The sequence below is a fragment of the Diospyros lotus genome, chromosome 2 (assembly GCF_014633365.1).
Source record: "Diospyros lotus cultivar Yz01 chromosome 2, ASM1463336v1, whole genome shotgun sequence".
NCBI classification, from domain to species: domain Eukaryota; kingdom Viridiplantae; phylum Streptophyta; class Magnoliopsida; order Ericales; family Ebenaceae; genus Diospyros; species Diospyros lotus.
Genome location: NC_068339.1, coordinates 12,476,987 through 12,494,830, shown reverse-complemented (window position 1 = coordinate 12,494,830; position 17,844 = coordinate 12,476,987). Strand labels below are relative to the sequence as shown.

The 17,844-nt window shown below is 38.5% G+C and overlaps 3 protein-coding genes across 4 annotated transcripts in view; 2 read left to right on the top strand and 1 right to left on the bottom strand.

The window, feature by feature from the left end:
• The window catches only part of LOC127794021 (uncharacterized), a 29,225-nt gene extending 27,873 nt beyond the window's left edge, over nt 1-1,352 (top strand). For both annotated transcript variants that reach the window (XM_052324879.1, XM_052324880.1), the window contains one exon: nt 349-1,352. In XM_052324879.1, the coding sequence (XP_052180839.1) occupies nt 349-889 (541 nt within the window). In that variant the 3' untranslated portion in view covers nt 890-1,352. The remainder of the gene's footprint in view (nt 1-348) is intronic.
• Nucleotides 1,353-2,520: 1,168 nt separating this feature from the next.
• On the top strand, nt 2,521-11,550 carry LOC127794022 (DNA-damage-repair/toleration protein DRT111, chloroplastic). The gene is made up of 2 exons (XM_052324881.1): nt 2,521-3,463; nt 10,651-11,550. The coding sequence occupies exons 1-2, from the start codon at nt 2,630-2,632 to the stop codon at nt 10,942-10,944; spliced, it is 1,128 nt and encodes a 375-aa protein (XP_052180841.1). The 5' UTR covers nt 2,521-2,629; the 3' UTR covers nt 10,945-11,550.
• A 438-nt stretch (nt 11,551-11,988) lies between these two features.
• Nucleotides 11,989-12,998, bottom strand: LOC127795793 (protein BZR1 homolog 2-like). The gene is made up of 2 exons (XM_052327696.1): nt 12,726-12,998; nt 11,989-12,592 (listed from the first exon to the last, which is right to left on the bottom strand). Exons 1-2 carry the CDS (start codon nt 12,996-12,998, stop codon nt 12,269-12,271), a joined length of 597 nt encoding a protein of 198 aa, XP_052183656.1. The 3' UTR covers nt 11,989-12,268.
• Between the last annotated feature and the right edge of the window lie 4,846 nt (nt 12,999-17,844).

The window sequence follows — 17,844 nt, the reverse complement described above, 5'->3', positions numbered from 1 at the left end:
CAAGTTTTGATTCCTACTTCCTAGAATTTATTCAAGGGCATCGATTTTTGATCTTGTTAAATATGTTCTCTTTTATTAATTTGGGGAATCTCAATGTATTTTAAGTCATGATTGTTATCCATGTTAAGTGTTTTCTTGGATGCTCGTTGTGGATGAAATGATAGGTGGTTGTTTTTATGTCCGAAATAGTCTGCTAATGCCAATTATTTATTAGTGTTTGAGGTGGCTGTTGTCATCCTGAACCCTACGTCAAGTAGATGATTCTCAATGTTGCTTTGCTCGTTCTCCCGCCCCTTGTTATTCTGGTAGTCTCTTTTACTTGACATGATTAATACTTTTTTTCTTCAGTGGTTCCCTCTTTACAAATTCCAACTGGTTCGCCTTTGAGGATGACAAAGTAGGTAATGAACGCTCAGCCGACTCCATTGCTTCTCCATCAACGAAAGCTGAACGGACCAAAGTTGTTAATAGCTCTGGTGATGATGAGGTGGTGGTCAATGAAGAAGTGGAGTTAGCTGACACTGCAACATCTCTAGTGCCTGCACAAAAGCTAAGTTCAGAAGATCCCATGCTAAATAAATCGTCAGAGGAATCGAACAGGACTGAAGCCAAAGAAAGTGATAAGCCACCTGAGTGGGTTGAATGGAGGGAAACATTAAATTCAGCTGAGCCATCTGCTGCTGATAGGCCTTCAGTTTTACCAAATGGTGAGCTCCAAGTGGAATTAGATCCTCGGGTTGATAATTTGGATCCACGTGCTGCTGCCAATCCTTCGCCACCATCAACTGATGCATCCGTAGATGAGGGTAAAACTATTGTTGGGGGATCAGCAAGTCAGGAAAAGGCTCCAATTCCGCAGTCTTCCCAGCCATTAGAGTCAGGCAACTAGAATCAAAGCTGCGACACAAGAGCCCTGGATGTGGTTAAAAGCCTACTGAAAAAGAATTCTCTTCTGGAGCTGCAGAGCAGGAAGGAAAGTTGAAGTGGGAAAAAATTGGATGTATATTTATCGGTTTGAGGGAGCCTAACTAATGCAGGTGCCATGGATATGGTTGCGAGACTGTCATCGCCGGTTGGGTGGTGGAAGAGAGGTAAATTTAGAGCCTGCTGTACATTATGGGGCTTAATTGCCAAATAAGGCTGATCATTCTTTGCCAAATGAGTGCTCAGCCTCTCTCTGCACCGAGGAAAAGAAGGGCGTATTCCGTTTTAACCTCTTCTTTTTTTTTTTTTTTTCTTGATTCTTTAGGTTGGGATGTAATGCAAAACTCCTATATTATTTGTATGATTTGGCCTCTGCTGCCAAAGTGAATCACAAACTGATGATGGGTAAATGCATGTTTTCTGATGAATATCGTGTTTATACAGGTGAATTTGTTTTTGGCTATCGATGAGTATCCAAATCTTGGGGCTTGTGTAATACGTCCCTTTTTTCTATTGGCTACTAAGGTGGCCATTGCCAGAGTTCCCTCAAGTTCGAGAATCGGTAATAATGGAGGAGTTTCCTTGCTAAGTGAAAGGTACATTTGATGTATTTTATTTTTAGTATTTAAATATTTATATTAGTTAATAAAATAGTTTAATACATAATATATTTATTATTATTGCTAGTTAATATGAGTGTTTAAATATTAAAAATGAAGTGTAATAGGGCACTCAGCAAAACCTTAAAAGAAAGGTCTCATTTTTTTGTTTGATTAATTGATGAATGCATGGAATCAACTGAATCTTCATTACCATAGAAGTGATAAGAATTTGTTGAAATTGATGTTCTAACTTTGAACCGAACTGACCAGAAGAAATACCAGCCAAGTTGGATTGCTGTTGATCACATATTTATCATCAATTATTTGATGATGTAGGAGGAGAGGGTTGTTGAAAAACCAAGAAGAGAAAGGGGAAAGGGCAATGGAGTTTATATACTTTTTTATACTTAAATTATAATTATTTGATTTTTTAAATAAAAGATTAAACCAATATTAAAAGATTTTTGTGCATGTAATGATTTTTACTCAATTTTTTTATGTATCTTTGTCTATTATAATATTAATTTAATATCTAGTTGTGCAAAGATATAGCATAATTAGTTCATCATATTGAAACCCTATTTAAATACAACAAGTGAATAATTAATTAAGACCCACACTCTTGTACAACCCAACTCTTAGATGCTTACTGAAATTAGCACTTAATATTATTATTATTGAATAAAATTATTTTTAATTTGAATTGTAATTATTTTTTAAATCGGGACTACGAATTAAAAATTTTATTTAATCTGAAATTAATATTACTTATTTTTTAAATATTCTTAAAAATTATTTATTTTTATATACTTTATTCAAAAACATATAAAACATCCATAATCCGAACTACAAATATAATTACAGTGTCCGAAAATAGTCAATCTTATTATTATTATTATTATTATTATTTAAAGGTAGGTTTACGTGTTGCATCGACTGAGACCCTAATTACACAGAGGACTGATTTGGTGGGCCAGCGGCCCAACACGAAACGCTCAATCCCATTCCTCTCCCTTAAGAGATTAGTAGGTAACAATCTTCTTCGCTTCCGAACACCAACTCCAGTCGCGCTAGGGTTTTCGCGCTGAATCCATAATCGTACAATGCTCGGGGGATTGTACGGAGATCTCCCTCCCCCTTCATCTTCCGAAGAAGACAAGCCCGTCAATTCATCCAATGTGTGGTCGAGCAGCGCCAAGATGGCACCGCCGGCGCTTCGCAAGCCGGCTTTTGCCCCTCCGCAAACGATTCTCAAGGCCCAGCCGAAGCCCAAGCCAGTGAATTCATCGCAGCCGAAGACGGTGATCTCGTCGGCGGCGGCGCCCCCCGTGGTGGCGGAAGATGGCGTTCGGAGCGCCGCGTTTCAGCCGGCACTCGTGGGCGTCACGTCTACGGTCATCGAGGAATACGATCCAGCGAGGCCGAATGACTACGAGGAGTATAGGAGGGAGAGGAAGAGGAAGGCGATGGAGGCGGAGATGAAGAGAGAGCTGGAGAGGAGGAGGCAGGAGGAGGAAGAGAGGGAGAAAAGGGAGAGAGAGGCTGCTGCGGCGGAGAGGGAAAAGGAGAGGGAATTGAATATTTCCGGCGAGGAAGCGTGGAGGCGGCGGGCGGCTATGAGCGGGGCTATGCCGAGATCCCCTTCCCCGCCATCAAATGTTGACGGGTTTACTATTGGGAAGTCGGAATCGGGTGGATTGGGCATTGGTGCTGGTGGGCAGATGAGTGCCGCGCAGAGAATGATGGCGAGGATGGGGTGGAAAGAAGGGCAGGGCCTTGGAAAGCAGGAGCAGGGGATTACCACTCCGTTGATGGCCAGGAAGACTGATAGGCGAGCTGGGGTTATTGTCAATGCCAGCGAGAATAAGCAGGAGAAGAAGGTGAAGAGCGTGAACTTCAGCAGTCCACCCACGCGCGTTTTAATGCTGAGAAACATGGTATGTATGATACTGATCTCTCTGTTCATCCAGGCCAAACTAGTTGCAGCATATGAAGTTCGGTTTTTGTTAATTTCTTGAAAGGGTGTGTGGATGCTATACATTTTAATTTGTTATATGGGATGCTGTAAATTTTAGGAATGTTGTCGCAGGTCTTGAGTTGTTTCCCAGAATGACGTGAAAATATTTTCAGATCTTTAGAAAAAAATTGTGTTCTGTGTCTATAAAACCAACTTAGATATGGAGAGAATGTGGTCAAAATTGTTGTGAGAAGTTCTTCAATATCAAAGGAAGGAAACGTAGAGCACGTGTAGAAATCGTATAGAGCCATCATAGTGGAAACCACTCATAGATGACTTGAAACATAAATATTGAGTGTTGATGGGAAAATGTAACTGTGATGGAGACCTGCTTCTGAATTTGTGGTATGATACCACCCCGACCATAAGAATGCTGCTATTGACAATGTATTTAAGTTACAATTTCTTTTATCTATAACCATTTCTCTCATCTAGGATCAAAGTTCCCTGAATCCGTGAATTTTTCCTTTTGATATCTGACTTCCAGGGAATCACTTTCTGCCAAACAATGTATGTACTCATAGGCAATCTTATTACCAATGGAAGGATTAGATATTTGCCCAAGTCAAATACCCATCAACATCAACATTAGAACTGAAAAGGTCTAGACAGTGCCCCTATTATCCCTATTCTTTTCCAGATAAACCAAATACTAACTGGGTAATTTTCCTTTGACATGTGTATTTTTACCCTATTTGATTATTGGTAGCTTGCAGCTTAAGTTCTTAAACAGGGGGCTAGGGTTGTAATGTTGTTTGTGTATGCCTATACTTTTTCCCGAAGGGGCATCTTAATGAAACTTGAACTATAGTCTTGTTAATAGATTGCAACCTAGTCTGTTAAGGTGAACCATAACTCATGTTGATCCTGTCTGTATGCGTGGGCCTTCCTTGTTCGGTATTTAATATTTATTTATCCAACTTTTCTATGCTCATGGACAACACCCCCCCCCCCCCCCAAAAAAAAAAAAAAAAGTGTGCTTCCTTATGACATGCAAAACTACTGTTATATATGAAAAGTACCTAGTAGCTAGGTATGTACATCTATGAAGTATTCAATTTTACTGACTTGGTCTCTGGGTCTCCTCCGAAGGGATGTGTTTACCATTCAACTGGTGACATGCAGTTTGCAAAAACATTTTGACTATTGATAATTTGGAGACATTAAGTGATGTTTGGCTGGTGCTGCCTGTATTCTTGGTTGTATTCAGCATGTATGGGTATTCATGCTTTGCTAGCTGGTGAGGTGGTTGAGTTGTTGTTACAGCCCAGGGGTAGATTAGTCATTGGGGAACTATTGTAGCTAACTGTAACAGCTAGTGGTTAAGTAGTTAGAACAGTACAACTACTTTATCTGGCAGTTAAACACTTAACTGAAATCGCCTTTAAAGAAGGCTGTTGTAGAATGGGTTTGGCAGCTTTGTAATAACAGAATTTCTCTCATTTTCTTTGCTCTCGATCTCTCTCTCTTGTTCTATCTGTTTCTTCATCAATACCTATCTTCTTTCTCGGGATTTCACCCGAATTCTTAGATTGCCCAGCCCTCAACCTAAGGGCATGGCAATTTGGTATCAGAGCTAATGATCCCTAGCGACTTCAAGGCACAACTCAAAGACAAATGCAGAGTTTTGACGAATGGCAGTGGATTCAAGCAAGATCGACGATCGAGAGGTGGTTTCCAATAGACCCAAAAGAATGGCTGAAGGTACCCGATTGAAGCAATTGGAGACTTGGATGGAGGTGCTGGAATTTGGCATGTCCTAGACTCAAGAGGCTATGATCCAGAGTCGAGAGGATATGGCAATCATCGAGGAAAGTGTACGAGAATTGGAGAAGGGCAAAGAGATGGTGGGGCAGTATGGTCAGAAGATCCAAGGTAATCAGGTAAGGGGTACTTCTTCCCAAATTACTATTCATGCGCCTATGCCTCGACTGGAAATTTCAGTATTTTAGGGTATGAAACCAAGGTGGTGGATTTGTCGTTTTAAAAGATTCTTTGAATTTTACAGTATTAATGAGGAGCAAAAGGTAACCTTGGCAATAGCCTATCTCAGTGATACATCTAACTCATGGTATCAAGGTTGGAGACAAGCCAAGGGTGGTGAGATGAGCGGGGCTGAATTTTCGGGGGAGTTATGTGATCGGTTTGGAGAAAGGAGTATGGCGGATGTAGTTGAAGAATTTAACGAGTTAATGCATGAGGGTTCGATGATAGAGTACCAAATGAAGTTCGAAGAATTAAGGGCGATATTGTGGATATCTCAACTGAGCCTAACAGAACCATATTTTGTGTCTAATTTCATTAGTGGATTGAAGGATGAGCTGAGATTGATGGTTAAAAAGATGATGCTAACATCGATGAAACAAACAGCAAAGAAAGCCAGGCTACAGGAACTGACGTTACAGGCAATATTCAAGAAGAACAAGATCTGGATGAAACTTAACCAGATCCAAAATCAACAATTTGGGGGTAACTTCAAGGCTGCAGTGTCGAGTTCAAGTCAAGGAAGGGTCAAGATTCCGACCTAACCTAAAAGGATATGGCATGCATCCATGTTAATAACATTGCATACCACATTGTTCCTGTAATACTTGCTAATAGAAAGGGGTACTTTGCAAGTTTCAACAACTCAAACTGAAGGACCCCTCTTCACCCAACCAAGTGAATAAGGACTCGGATGGTTCTCAATTGGTAATTGCAGCAGGTTCACCAACTTCTTTGAAACAAAGTTCTCACAACTCCCATTGTCTACAATCACCTCACACTTTATTCTTGATAGAACAAAGCGAACGAAAAATGCTATAACGTCGTCCCTCTTCCTTAGGTGACAAAAGGACTAGCTATAACACCAAATTGAGTCTCTCCATTCCTTCTTCAACAGCAAACTCGACCCCATCATATTCATCATCCACTATCGCATTTTCCTCTTCTTCTTCTTCTCTGTCTTCGTCCTTTCCATCAGCCTCTAGAAAGTTAGCCTTCCTCCGTTCTGGACAATTATTGGAGCAATGCCTAGGCTTGTGGCACCTATAGCAAATATCTCCCATGGGTCTAGCATGCGAGTTCTCTTTTTGAGGTGGATTTCAAGCTGGACCTCTATTAGTAACCCTATTACTGCCCTCAGCAACACCTTTACTAGGGGTGACTTGGGTTTGTTGTGGGATCTTTCCTCTATTCATCGGAACGGACGATAATTGTTCAATAGGTTGAGCAACCCTTCGATAATTGATCGCTCTCTTATCGGCCTCCATCATCTTAGCCTTCAATGCCATATTAATGGCTTCCTACAACGTCCAAATATTTTGCATACTAGTTCTATTATGAATAACAACTTTCAAGCCACTGGTATTCCTGGCTGCCTTCTGATTTTCGGATGCTAGCAGATTGTTACGTTCTACCAGCCACATGAATTCATTGGTATAATCTGACACTGTACGATTGCCTTGCACGCATCCCAAGTACATGCAATACAAAATCCGTTCATAATCTGCAGGTTGGAACCAATCCATCATAAGTCGTTTCATCTTTCTCCAAGTTCGAACCCTACTCTTTCCCTATCTTTGGCGGGTCTTTTGGAACTAATCCCACCGCAATGCAGTCATTGATTTCAATCTGAAAGCCATCATCTTACCACTTTCTCCTTCGAAACCTCCATGATCTCAACAAACTATTCAACCTCCACTAGCCAATCCAAGGAATCTTCGATCTTTAGATTTCCCAAGAATGGAGGAATATCTACCTTAATCCTATAATCGTTGAAGGTGTTTTGGGCCAAATCCTCGAGATCATCATCCAACTCCGAGTCACTATCTCCTATTGCGGGCCTCCTGTTATTCTCTCGTTGACCATTACCATTGACAATCAACTTCTTGTTTCCTCCTTTATGTCCAACAGCCCGTAATAATAGTTGACGGATCTCCTCAATTTGAGTAGTGAGATCATCAATTCTCCTGTTTTGGGTGTCCAAATTTGCCCTAGTGATTGGTAGTGGTGTGTCACCCATGGATAAAGCTCAATCAAACGCGATGCAGAGGCAGTAGATCTGGGTAATGGAGGTCAGATCTGAGTAGCAGTGGTCGGATCTAGAAGAGCGAAGGGGTAGCCGGTAGCGGATCAGAGGTGGTGGTTGCTGGCGACAACAAATTTGGATAGAGCCACTGGCGACGACTCAGATCCAAGTGGTGGCGGTCGAATCTAGGTGAGCACGAGGCGGTCGGCAGTAGATCTGAAGGCGTGGAGAATTTAACAGTGGCCAATAGCAAATATGGGTGTAATCGCTGGCAATGGTGTGGCGCGGCAAGGTGGTTGCGCACGAGGCGGTTAGCAGTAGATCTGAAGGCGTGGAGAATTTAATGGTGGCCAATAGCAAATATGGGTGTAATCGCTGGCAACGGTGTGGCACGGCAAGGTGGTTGCGCAACGGCTGATCTGGTGCTTGGAGTAGGTGGTGAACTCACCTCGAGAGATGTCACCGGTGATGGTTGGATTTGGCATTTGGGATGTATGGGTGGAGGTGTTGGCGCTGAAGCAGGAGAATTTCAAGTGAATGGGAGTTGCTTGTGCTAGCGAAGTAGGAGATTTCAAGTGATCTGGGTGGATATAGAGTTTGGCTCTAATACCACTTGACGCAGCATGAAGCAAAGGATTTCTAGTGAAATCCGTGAGAACACAAAACTGGAATCCACCAATAGTTTGGAGTAAAAACTCGTAGGATGATTTTTTATGCAAAGGACTGCCTCTAATGAAGAGGAAAACATGTTAAACTACTATCAGTAACCCTAAAAACCCTAAAATAGACATAAAATTGAAAAGACGAAAAAGGACATAACTTTATAACAGCTATTTGGAGCTTGAACGCCAAATCCGTTCTACATCAGAGGGTGAGTTCTACCCAAGGGTTATAACATTAGGTTGCATAAGGGGTTTCTTAGCGGGGAATAAAGAAACATTGGAACAGGTTTCTCACTAGCTTTTTGCAGATGAGATGATAACTTTTTGAATCAAAGACTTGAACTAGTCTCAATATCAAGCAAGGCATATTACAATTAACAAAGGCAGGCTTTTTAGTGCTGGTATCTTAGGATCTCTTTGACTGAATTTTCAGTTTTTTTTGTTCAGTTTTCATTTTTTTAACTTATCATGTTTGACAACATTGAGTTTATTTTAGTTATATGTATTTTACTTTTTTATTTTATTTTTTTATTTTTCTCCTACCCCGGCATTGCTGGCGACTGGAGGAGACTCTAGAGGTTGTCAGCTACTCCTTTGGCCTTCCTTCCAGTCGCTGGCAACTCCCATGGGAACTGGAGACAATGGAGGAAAAGTCGGGTTTTATGAAGGAGATGGTGATGACAATGCTGGGCATGAAAGTGAAAATGAAAACTAACAAAATAGAGTTTTCTATTTTTGTTTACAAAACTTTGAAAACAAAAACAAACTGAAAATGGAAGTGCATGGCTCTTAGTGTAGGGTGCCCTTTTATCGTGATCTAGCAAGTTGACATCACTACCTAAGGATCCCAGCGAGTGAGAGATCCGGCAGACCTCACTTATACCCCTAGGTTTGCCTCTCTCTGATATACAAGAATATGCAATCAGATCAACAAGAAATAAAATCTAAAATGACAAATGGACAACAAAGTTTTAATACACTTGTATAACAAGGAATGCACCTCATGTGCCTAGGCAGCGCCTCAAGCACTGTGCTGCGCCTCAGTTGTGATGAGGCGCACAGAGCTGCGCCTCTGTGCCCTTCGTGCCTAGGCACGCCTCAGGTGTGCCTTTGACAACTATGGAGAGAAGAAGAAGAAGAAGAAGAAAAAGAATAGAGAGATCGGGAATAAAAAGACTGGCAGTGTTCATTTCAAATCTGGTAGGAGCTATACATTTTTCAATCCTCCATTTTTACTCGTATCTAGTTTTAGCTTCTAATTCAGTCAAAGTTATACACTTATAAGCTACACGTGACACTTTCTGACAAGGTATTTGACTGAGTTTCACATCTGAGCTAATATGGTGTAAGAATGTATATGTAGGTAGGGATTGACTAAACTAGTGAGCAAAGTGGATCCAAGTGAAAGTATAGCAGTTTAAAATTCATTTAACAAAAAAAAGGTAAATTAAATACCTATCCTAACATATAGTCATATAAAGGAGGCAATTTAAACCGTCAAGATTTCCTTCTACCCTTATTTTTTCAGTCACTCTCTTTCTCTGTCCTGCCAGTTGTTAAGACTAATATTTTCTTTATTTGTTTTGTAATACGCTGCATTACAACTCTCATTATCAGAGTTGTTTCTGTTTCCATTATTTTTCCATAGTCAGACAAGATCTGAGGAGAAGAATGTATTTTTATTTCTCTGCTCATCTATGCAATTTAGCTAATACAAAAAAAAATTTGGCATGTGGGAAAAAAAAAGGACTAGAGATCTTTTATTTCTTTCATTTACTTCAAATGTAGTAGGTGAGTTTTTCTACCAGTTTTATGTACTTGAACATGATGATTTCAGTTTTGTTGTCTTCATCATTATGTTTTACTAATTTTTGTATGCTATGCCTATGCATTGCCCCTGCTCCAATTTCTGGTTGTAGAAGAATTTTTTATCATCAGGCCTTTTCCACTTCTTTTTAACAGACATCTGTTTGTTTTGTGTGTGTTATCTTCAAGGGAGTCTAGAATAAAGCAATTCTATTTAGGAGGCTTATATGGAAATGCTACAGAAATCAATTTTTCCATGGATGTTACTGAACACTGATTTATGAAGAATTTTCATGTTTTCTGAATATTGGTGCCAACTAAATCCAAGCTGTTTATTTGTTTCCTTTAAATAACTATCCATCACCAATTGCTGTTGTCTATCCTCTATTTTCTTCAGTTCAGTTTCTACATATGCATGCTTTGCTACAAGTTCTGTGTTTGCAAATGTACTATGAATGTTTCCTGCATTTTGCAGTTGGTCTCTCCTTGTAACTAATTTCTCGATGAAACTTTGATACCTAAAATTATACACTTCTTGTAGTTTACATTGTCTTGCTGTTTTGTGAATTGTATGAAAAACAACAGAACAGAAGAATGAATCATTAACATTATTGTGCTTTCCAATTGAAGGTGGGCCCTGGTGAGGTAGATGACGAACTAGAAGATGAGGTTGGATCAGAGTGCGCCAAATTTGGAACAGTAACTCGGGTCCTCATATTTGAGATAACAGAGCCAAATTTCCCAGCTGAAGAGGCGGTAAGAATCTTTGTGCAGTTCGAGAGATCAGAAGAGACAACTAAAGCCCTTATTGACCTTGAAGGCCGTTATTTTGGAGGTAGGATTGTCAAAGCTACTTTCTACGATGAGGAGAGGTTCAATAAGAATGAGTTGGCTCCGATGCCTGGGGAAATCCCTGGTTTCTGAAAGTATAGTAAAAATGTAATTGTAAGTCCTTTTTTGCTTTTGTCTTTGAACCTTTGGGAAGTTTAAAAATACCCGCTTGTCTGAACGCTTCCAGTTATAAACTCGAGGATAAAGAAGAACTAGCAGTGGAAGCAGGCATTATTCAGACATGGCGAGGAAGCTTTGAGTTTTTGGAATATGGATTGGTGGGTAGTTATGCAAATGATGCTTTATAATATTATTAAGAAACAAATAGTAAGTTGCACTAAGGAGGACACCGTTGCAATTGTTCTTTCAACTTTTGACATCCAGTGCCGAGAACTACGTTGGTTAGAGATGGGAGTGCCACATAAGTAGGAGGTATATATATTTAAGGGGAGAGTCAGTGAGATGAAGCAGCAGTATTGGTGAGTTTGACCTAGCTTTAAATTTCTGAATTGCGTGCAGATTATATTCAGGATAATATTAGTGAAAGGATTATAAGTTGTTTCTCTGCAAATTGTGGTCCTGGCTTCTTTTTCATCCTTTTCAGAACCCCCCCCCCCCTCAAGAAAAAAAAAAAAAAATCTGTACTAAACGTTTGTGGGTTAATGGAGTTCATGTGGCTGAGGCTTGTGATTCTTGTTACCGCATGCATGGTATATGGTTGTTTTTATAATTTTGGAGTTCAAAAGGCATGAGGATTCTTGAGTTCATATCTAATAACAGTAACGGACCATAAATCGCAAAACAATCCTTTTAACTCACTGCTAGAGTGAGATTGGTAGGTACGACGTTGTTATTTTGTTTCACAGTTTTGTTGAAACAACTTGTAAAGCACCTTATTTATGAAGCATCTAATCACAGTGCACAAAGCTCATAAGGTCGGCGGTGCATGAGCCAAATTAAATTAGGCACATTAAAATAACAAATATAAATTAATTTAACTTTAAACTTAAAGAATTTGAGAGCCTAAGTGGAGTTCCAGAGATCCTTGCTTTTGATCATAGAGAGATTAAATTGATATTTCATCTGATTCAAGACTCTAATCGACTCATTGAATCATTAAAATGGTAACCTTTGCAAAATATTTTATTTATACCAAACCATCCATTAGAGTGTATAATGTATTTTTCTCAAATAATAGTGAGAAAAATATAAAACATGATTCTATACATGTATGTGTATCCTTGCATATTATTATTATGCATATTAATTCAAAAGTAGTTTCAAGTCTTCTTTACCATCTCCGCATAAACCAGAGAAGGTCAAGCAAACAACGACGTCCAGGAACACGCCGGCGTTCAAGGCCCTAGTAACTAACTAGAGGAACAAAAAAGTTACGTTGGTCGCTATCTCCTGGTTTTCACGGCCCGTTTCTCGGTGAACCCACAGGGGTGTTCTGATTCGACGCCCTCGCCTCCTGCAAGTAGACGAGAGGACGTTGTTTTCCATCGTACGCCGCAGGAAAAGCTCCTCCGCCGCTTGCTGCGTCCTGTGACTGGGGTAGGCCGATGCTTCCTTGCATGTATTCTGCGAGGGGGTTGTCGCATTCCGACCAAGCTCCGGAGTAGAACAAAGAGGCGGTGGAAGAATCGCCCCCGCCGGAAACGTTGATCACGCTGCTGGTCGGCGTCGGCGTTCGGCTTCTTTTTCCGGCGCCGCCGCACAGTGGGCAGGGATTAGGCGCCTGGAAAGCGAAACAAACAAGCAGTTGAAAAAAGTAGAAAGGAGGAAGAAGAAGAAATAAAATTTGCAGAAGATAAAAGAGAAATTAGAACCCCGGGAAGTAGTTTTTTCGGGGAAAGGAAGAAGAGGCGTACGAGGAGTGGAGCGGGGGAGCGGTAGGTGGTGCCGTCGGCGTCGACGACCCAGCCGGCCTCGCGGGCAAGGTGGCGGAGGACTTCGTTGATGTCGGCGCGGGGAGATAGGCGGTAACCGCCGTGCTTGCGGAGGCCGTGAAAGATCTTGGTGGTGATGGACCTTCTCTGCCTCTCCCTCATCTTCGTCTTTTCCTTCTCCGCCGCGCTTCTCACTCCGACACCACCCACATCACTACTAACGCGATTCCCACCGCCATTGCCAGAACTTGCCATTGCAACCTTATCTTCTCTTCTGTTTTCTTGTCTGCTCTGAACATATATATATATATATATAACAACGTGGAGAGAGGGTTTTGATTTTGCATGACAGAGAAGGTACGATATCACGCGTAGGAAGTGGGTGATAATTTGATATTTGACAGGCAGAAAGGCAAAAATGGAGAGAGAGAGAGAGAGAGAGAGAGAGAGGGAGAGTTGGTTAGTGTTGGCGGCTGGAGATCAGAGAACGTTAATTAATACCCACAAAGACAGATAACCATTACAGTGTGAGAGAGAGAGAGAGAGAGAGAGAGAGAGAGAGAAGGGGATGAGAATTTCTTGATTGATTGATATTTTGTGGTAGACACGCAGATGCCTTCGAGAAAATTTCTACATTTTCAACGATTTAGGGCTGTTTAACTGTGTAAAATATTTTTTCTTTTTCATCTTTAATTTTTATTTGTGTTTTTGAGTTTTTTTTATAAAAAATTAAAATAAAAAACGCATATCAAAACAAATTTTAGTTTTTAAAAAATGAAAAAGTATATTTAACAAAAAATAAACTAACATTAAAAATAAATATTATTTTTTTATTTTTATCCATTTTGTAAAACTGTTTATTTTATTTTTATTAAGCAGATAATAACTCTAATTAGTTTAAAATTATTTGTTTAAAAAAATATGGCATCGTTTAATTGAGTCCTTTATAAATTGGGTGAATTTCACAAAATAAATTGTCAATATAAAATAAAATTAAGTTGAAACTGTTGTTTATTACAGGTTATGTTACACAAAAATACCGTATAGGTACTGTTTCCCCGTTTCCGAAACGTTTCGGACCTTATTTATGCCTATATTTTTAGAAAAACATCCATTTCTACGTTTCCGTTTCCTATCAGAAACGTTTCTCGTTTCCGTTTCCGTGCAACATAGATTACAGGTGTAGTGTGAATGTAAGTACTTATGTATTATGTTGTACGGAAATACCTCATAGGTGTTTTTTTCCCATTTTTGAAACGTTTTCTATTTCCGTTTCGAATCTTATTTATACCTATTTTTTTAGAAGAATATCCGTTTCCACATTTTCATTTCCTATCAAAAACGTTTTCTATTTCCATTTCCATTTCCATGTAACATGTAGGGGTTTGAAGAAGTGCAGAATCTCACGGCAAAAGATGATTGAGATTACACAATATTTAAATACCACTCATTTGCTCTTTGAGCTATAAATAAAATATATTTTTATTATAAATTTATTTAATATTTTTTTAAAAAAAATATTTTATTTAATTTAAATCAATCTTTTCGAATTTTGTTCCAACCAATTTCTTGAATTTTCGCTGGATTCTCAATGGTTGGTTTTATAGTGTCGGTGTCAAGTTTCGGCTATATTTATAATCGGGTCAAGTTTCAGCTATATTTATAGTCGAGCCTCCGTTAAATATTTATTGAAGCATCTTCCTTTACAATTCCAGTCCCAGTCTCAAGCCATTGGAGAGATTATCATTCAAAGTTCTGTCAGATTCAGTTGTTCGTGGTTGCAGTTCAACCAAAATCGATCATTGTATCCTATTGAGACGGTCGTTGCAATCTGCTCATAACTTGTGCAAGGTGAAATCTGTCTTCATCACAGCATTTCGACGTGCCTGAATCGTTGCTTCATATCTCTTGTTGTTCTTCCGTTTCCAATTCGTGCAGTTCCAATTTATTGCAGTTTTTCAAATCCACGTTCCCAGTTGCTTCCAGTTCGTAGCTTACTGCCAAGATCTTGGTTTGTTGTATATCACATTACACAATTAATTTTTGTTGTATTAGATTATGTCTGTTGTATTGTATTTTCTACTATATTGGTTTGGTCTTGTTGTACGTATCAACATACATTTCGTATATACATATATATATTCAACAATTTTAAGGCAAATTTTTTATATGGCCTCTGACAACGTCAATGCCGTTGATATTGCCACTCTTCTTGCTGCTATTATCACCACTTTTGCTGTCATCCAATCGACTGTTGCCAAGGTGACCTCTCACGTCGAAAAACCACAACAGTTCAAAAGGGAAGATTTCAAAAAATGGCAACAGAAAATGGTTTTCTACCTCACCACTTTGAACCTGGCACACATACTAAAAGAAGAGTGTCCAGTTACCTCACAAGAGTGTCCAAGCTGCCAAAGAGGCTTGGTTGCATTCGAATTTCTTCTGTCATAACTATATTCTAAGTGGATTGGTGAATTCACTATACAATGTGTATTGTAATGCTTACAAAACAACCAAGCAATTGTGGGAAGCCTTGGACAAGAAGTGCAAACTGGAAGATGTTGGCACTAAGAAATTCCTCATGGAAAAATTCTTAGACTTCAAGATAATTGATACCAAATTGGAGTTGCAAATTATCACCACTGATGTATTCAATGAGGGAATGGTCATTATTGAACATTTCCAAATTACTATTGTAATTGAAAACTTGTCATCTTCGTGGAAAGATTTCAAGAATTATCACAAGCACAAGCGAAATGAGCTCTCCATGGAAGATCTAACTGTTAGATTCCACATAGAAAAGGACAACAAGAAGGGTGATAAAGTCATTCACAAGTTTAAAGCTAGAGCCAACATAGTTGAAACCTCAAGGCCTCAACCCAAAAAGCAACCGGCTAAGAAGAAAAATGCAAATCTGGGTCCAAGGAAGAACACTACAAGCGCATCTAGAGCAATTGTTGGGTGTGTGGAAAGACTAGTCATAGAGTTGTTAATTGCCGATATAAGAAAGGACAAAGATCCAACAATAACCACCACAAGAACAGACCCAATCAGACTAATGTGGTGGAAGCTAACAACCTTGTTGCAGTTGTCTCTAGTCTGCATGGTTTCAGACAACAAAGGTTGGTGGGTCGATACTGGTGCTACTACACATTTGTGGGGATAAGTCTTTGTTCATCACATATAAGAAGTTGGATGATAATGAAAATTGTATATGAAAAATGCTTCAACTTCTACTGTGGATGGGAAAGGAAAAGTTCTACTAAAATAGAGCTCTGGGAAAATAATGACCCTCAATGATGTATGGCATGTCCTTGAGATTCAAAGAAATCTAGTTTCTAAGACCTTGTTGAACAAAAATGGGTTCAAGCTAGTTTTTTAGTCGGATAAGTTTATTCTGATTAAGAAGGGTATATATGTGGGAAAAGGCTATATGCTTGATAGATTGTTTAAACTTAATGTTTTAGCTCAAGTTCCCAAAAATAATAATAAGAATAACTCTTCTGCTTATATTGTTGAGTTGTGTAATATTTGACATTCTAGATTAAGACATATCAATTATAGTTCATTACAAAGAATGGTAAATTTAGTAGTATCACCTAACTTCAACATTGATAATAGACATAAATGTGAAGTTTGTGTTTAATTAAAATTTACTAAAAAGTCATTTCCATATATGGAAAGAAACAATAAATTACTTGATTTAATTTACAATGATATTCATGACATGAAGAGTACTCCTACAAGAGGTGAAAAAAATACTTCGTCATATTTATTGATGATTATAGTAAATATTGTTGTGCATATCTACTACACAGTAAAGATGAGACCTTAGATATATTTTAAACATATAAAGTAGAAGTTGAAAATCAACTTAAAATAAAAGTGAAGGTGATAAGATCATATAGAGGTGGTGAATATAAATCATTGTCTATTTCTCAGTATTGTGACGTTCATGGTATAATCCATCAAACCACAGCACCTTATACACCACAATAAAATGGTGTAGCTAAAAGAAAAAATTGAACGTTGAAGGACATAGTTAATTGCATGCTAAATAGTTTGGGGTTACCCCATAACTTGTGAGGGGAAACTTTGATTATTGCAAATTTAATATTAAATAGAATTCCACATAAGAAAACTAACAAATCTTCTTATGAAGTGTGGAATGAGAAGCAACCCTCCTAAAAAAATTTAAAAGTGTGGGGAATCTAGCAAATGTGAAAGTTCTTTTACCAAAAAATGCTAAACTTGAACTTAAGACTGTTGATTGTGTCTTTATTGGCTATGCCTTGTATAGTGCCGCCTATAGGTTCCTTGTAGTAAAATTAGAAATTCCTGATATTAACAATACCATCATAGAATCTATTGAAACTGAATTCTTTGAGAATATATTTCATTTTAAGGAAGTGAGACACAATGATGGTGGTTTCAAAAAGAATTATAAAGCGAGTTCTTTAAAAAGTCAAGATAATCAACAAATTGATATTGAACCTAGAAGAAATAAAATAACTAAGAAAGCTATTTCTTTTTAACTAGATTTTATAATTTATATCTTAGAAGGTGAGCCACAAACCTTTAAAGAGACTATGTCATCTTCTGATCCTCCATTTTGGAAATAAATTATCAATAGTGAGATAGATTCCATTATGTAAAATAATACTTGGGTATTGGTTGACTTATCCCCTGAAAGTAAACCAATAGGATGCAAATGGATCTTCAAAAGAAAATTGAGGACTAATGGCACTATTGATAAATATAAAGCCCATTTAGTAGCTAAAAGCTATCGTCAGAAAGAAATGCAAGATTTCTTTGATACCTGTTCTCCGATGACTATGAACACATCTATAAGAATGTTGATTACAATCACAACTTTACATAATTTGAAAATTCACCAAATGGATGTAAACATTGTATTCTTAAATGGAGATTTCAAAGAAGAACTCTATATAGAATAACCTAAAGAGTTTGTGGTAAAAAGACATGAAAAGAAAGTTTATAAACTTATAAAGTCTCTTTATTAATTAAAACAAGCACCCAAGCAATGGCATAAAAAATTTAATCACATTATGTTATCGAATGATTTTAAGATAAATGAGTG

Bases quoted from the DNA above. Each gene is read 5' to 3' on its own strand.
- LOC127795793 (XM_052327696.1), bottom strand. From the start codon at position 12,998: ATGGCAAGTTCTGGCAATGGCGGTGGGAATCGCGTTAGTAGTGATGTG. The intron at 12,593-12,725 runs GTACGCCTCTTC...TTCGCTTTCCAG, and splicing joins GCTCCCCCGCTCCACTCCTC to GCGCCTAATCCCTGCCCACT.
- LOC127794022 (XM_052324881.1), top strand. From the start codon at position 2,630: ATGCTCGGGGGATTGTACGGAGATCTCCCTCCCCCTTCATCTTCCGAA. The intron at 3,464-10,650 runs GTATGTATGATA...TTCCAATTGAAG, and splicing joins TTTTAATGCTGAGAAACATG to GTGGGCCCTGGTGAGGTAGA.